At 43.6% G+C, this 2,919-nt stretch overlaps 1 protein-coding gene across 1 annotated transcript in view; it reads left to right on the top strand.

Moving 5' to 3' along the window:
* The first annotated feature begins 451 nt into the window (after positions 1-451).
* Positions 452-2,919, top strand: part of fgf12b (fibroblast growth factor 12b) — a 44,848-nt gene continuing 42,380 nt past the window's right edge. The window contains exon 1 of the mRNA XM_043259237.1: positions 452-775. Within this exon, the coding sequence (XP_043115172.1) occupies positions 751-775 (25 nt within the window). The 5' untranslated portion in view covers positions 452-750. The remainder of the gene's footprint in view (positions 776-2,919) is intronic.

Below are 2,919 nucleotides of genomic sequence, written 5' to 3'. Positions count from 1 at the left end.
TACTTGTTTTATTAAATATTATGATTAAGTTTAATTTGCTTGTTTTTGTATATTGGTGCTATACAAATATTCCTGGTTATAATATATATTTATTTTATTTGACACTTTTTGTTTTTATATGTTACTGTAGCTTTATATATATATATATATATATATATATATATATATATATATAATGATTTTGCATTACAGTACTTTAATACTATAAATAGGTATACTTTTATTATGATTGAATTTAACATTTCTATACATACGTCCATAATAAAAATCTAAAAAAAAAGTGCACTTGATATTTTTTAAATATCTGTATAATTGATATTAATATTATATTACATATTTCTAATTCATATGAATATATCACGACAATACAATCTGATAGCCTTGTACCGTGGTGAGGTTGATCACATCGGGACTCTTTTGTGAGGTGTCACATGACACCTGCGGTGACGTCACGCCCGTGTGTCTGAAAGCGGCGGAGCTGCGGCAGCTCCCGTTAACGGCGCGCGGAACGAGCCCCCGGTCAGACACACGCACCCTCGCGCGCGCTCCAGCATCAACAAACACCGCCACGCCCGCGATTCCGCCGCCGCCTCAGCACCGGACTGCGCGTGAAGTGACTGACAGCTCCGCTCACGCGAGAGTCGCGCCCTTGCGCCGCAGCGCGAGCCAGGAACCGACGCCGAGCGGCGAGCAACGCGTCTTCACCATCGGCATCCTCATCCTCCGTGACCGACAGCAGCGCAGCGGGAGATGGAGAGCAAAGACAAGAGCGCCGGTGAGCGACTGACGTCATTTCACCGACAGGGCTCTGTGTGTGAGCGTACATGTATACGAGTGTGTGTGTGTGTGTGTGTGTGTGCGTGTGTGTGTGTGTAGACTGCGGTACTCAGGTCCGCTGTCCTGACGGGGTCTGGGGTGGGGTGTGTGTGTGTGTGTGTGTGCGCGCGCGCGCGTGTGTGTGTGTTCGTATGTGATGCTCGTCAAATGTCAGGCGCGCGCGCTCGTGTGTGTGTGTGTGTTCGTCTGCAGATGTTGCGTTAAAACATCCTGATGCAGCAGAAATGCCTCTCGCGTGGGGTTCGGCCAGGAAAGGGTGGTCGTTCTCCACACATCACATTCATCACAGTCCTCTTTCTGTGTGTGTGTGTGTGTGTGTGTGTGTGTGGCAGCGAGCTGTCGATACATCGAGTTCCTTCGCATGTTGAGACACCTGTCTGCATCATACAACATGTTTCTCGTGAGCGTCGGGACTGTTTTCCTCTGTTGATGCCAGTTTATTGATTTCAGAAGAAGTGCAGATGGCACACGGTGATGTTCCTCCACGCAGTCATCAGCATTCAGCACGAGTAGCGCTTCACTTTACTGCACCCCAATGTTCGGAGGAGAGATGTAGGGATATTTCACATGTGCCCTAGTGGCATCTCATAACCCCGAAGTCTAGTTTCAGCACCCGAGCGTGTGATGTCGCCGTGTTTTACGGCCCGGTGTCCAGCACTAATGAATGGATTTGGGTCAGTCTGAATCTGATATATGTAGCTGTTCGTATGTGCCGTAAATACAGCGGCCCCGAAACCTATATAGGCTCCCAGAAAGCTTTACGGTTTCGCGAGGAACCTTCGGAAGTTTCCATTGCACCAAAGGCTCTCGCGAGATATTCCTCACGGAGGAAAAAAACTCTTCATCGAAAGGTTGTATAGTGCTGGATGCACTATTGAAAAGTGCTAAATAAAGTGCGTTAGGATGCCGCCGGATCTTCTCTAAGAGGTAACTTTTCTTTGCATTGGCTTTTCGAAGCAGTTAACCAACGTGGCAACGATTAACACAGGCTCTTTATCGTCTCCGCGAAGAACATCAACAGCTTTCTATTGCACAAAAAAGTTAACCCCGGAGGCTTTCCGCGATCGCAAGGCATGCTAAAAAACGCATAAATGTCCAGATGCAGAATATCGAGCATGCATTCTTTCCTTCCTGTTCTTTCAGTGCGAAGCAAGCTACGGTCACACGAAAAAGGTCTCCACTCGCGTTGGAGATCCCACCAAGAACGTTTAACGGCTTTCCGATGCATGAGAAGGCTCTTTATGGTGGAGCAGGGTTTTTTCTTAGAACCGATCGCTAAAAAGTTCCTCAGAGGACCCAAAATAGTTATCCGTGAGGACGCAAACAAATGCTGCAGGATCTTTTCTCTTTCCGTTGACCTTTTAAATCGGTTAACTCGTCAAATAGCGAGATACAGTAGAGTTTAATAGTCTTATTAAATGTTAAAGCAGGTTTTCGGAAATGTGCAAGCGCCTGAAAACAAATGTGTTGATATGTTGATAGACGTCACACTCAAAAATACTTATTAAATCAGAAACATGAAGCGTTCGAACGGCATTTTTAGCTTTTTTGCATTTAGTTAGCAGATGAGATTTTTAGCGGACGTATGCGAAAACATACCAGACGTGATTTCAATTGCATCTTTTTATCTCAACGAGGAAGTAAGCTACACTTTTCTTCTTTTTAATGGATGAAGAGCACCTATGGAGAATGCCTACGCTTTAAATAAAAAAGAAAGAAAAGGTTTTCGACAAATATTTTTGGGGTCCCCAAAGAACCCTGAAGCGATCAGTTCTTTAAAAAAAAAAAAAAATTTTATTTATTAAATCTTAAAAGGTTCTTAGAAAGAGGCATTTTTGTGTTGTGTGAACATTTTAGTAATCCCGAAGAACCTATGATTTTTTTTAATTAATTAATTTTTTTTAAATGAACAAAAGTTATAGTAAAAAAATGATTAATTTGTTTCCCACGGCACAAAAACACACCGAAAAGTACCAAAAACGCTCCTTTCGAGTGTCTCGTGAAGCAGCTGTCTATAAAGCAAGCATATCGAAGGATCGATGGTGATCGTATGTGTTTGAAAACCGATAGCTACTCGGGCGA

Source organism: Puntigrus tetrazona, chromosome 15, assembly GCF_018831695.1.
Source record: "Puntigrus tetrazona isolate hp1 chromosome 15, ASM1883169v1, whole genome shotgun sequence".
Lineage (NCBI taxonomy): Eukaryota > Metazoa > Chordata > Actinopteri > Cypriniformes > Cyprinidae > Puntigrus > Puntigrus tetrazona.
Note: the sequence above shows the minus strand (reverse complement) of the source record. Positions and strands in the feature narration are given on the sequence as shown.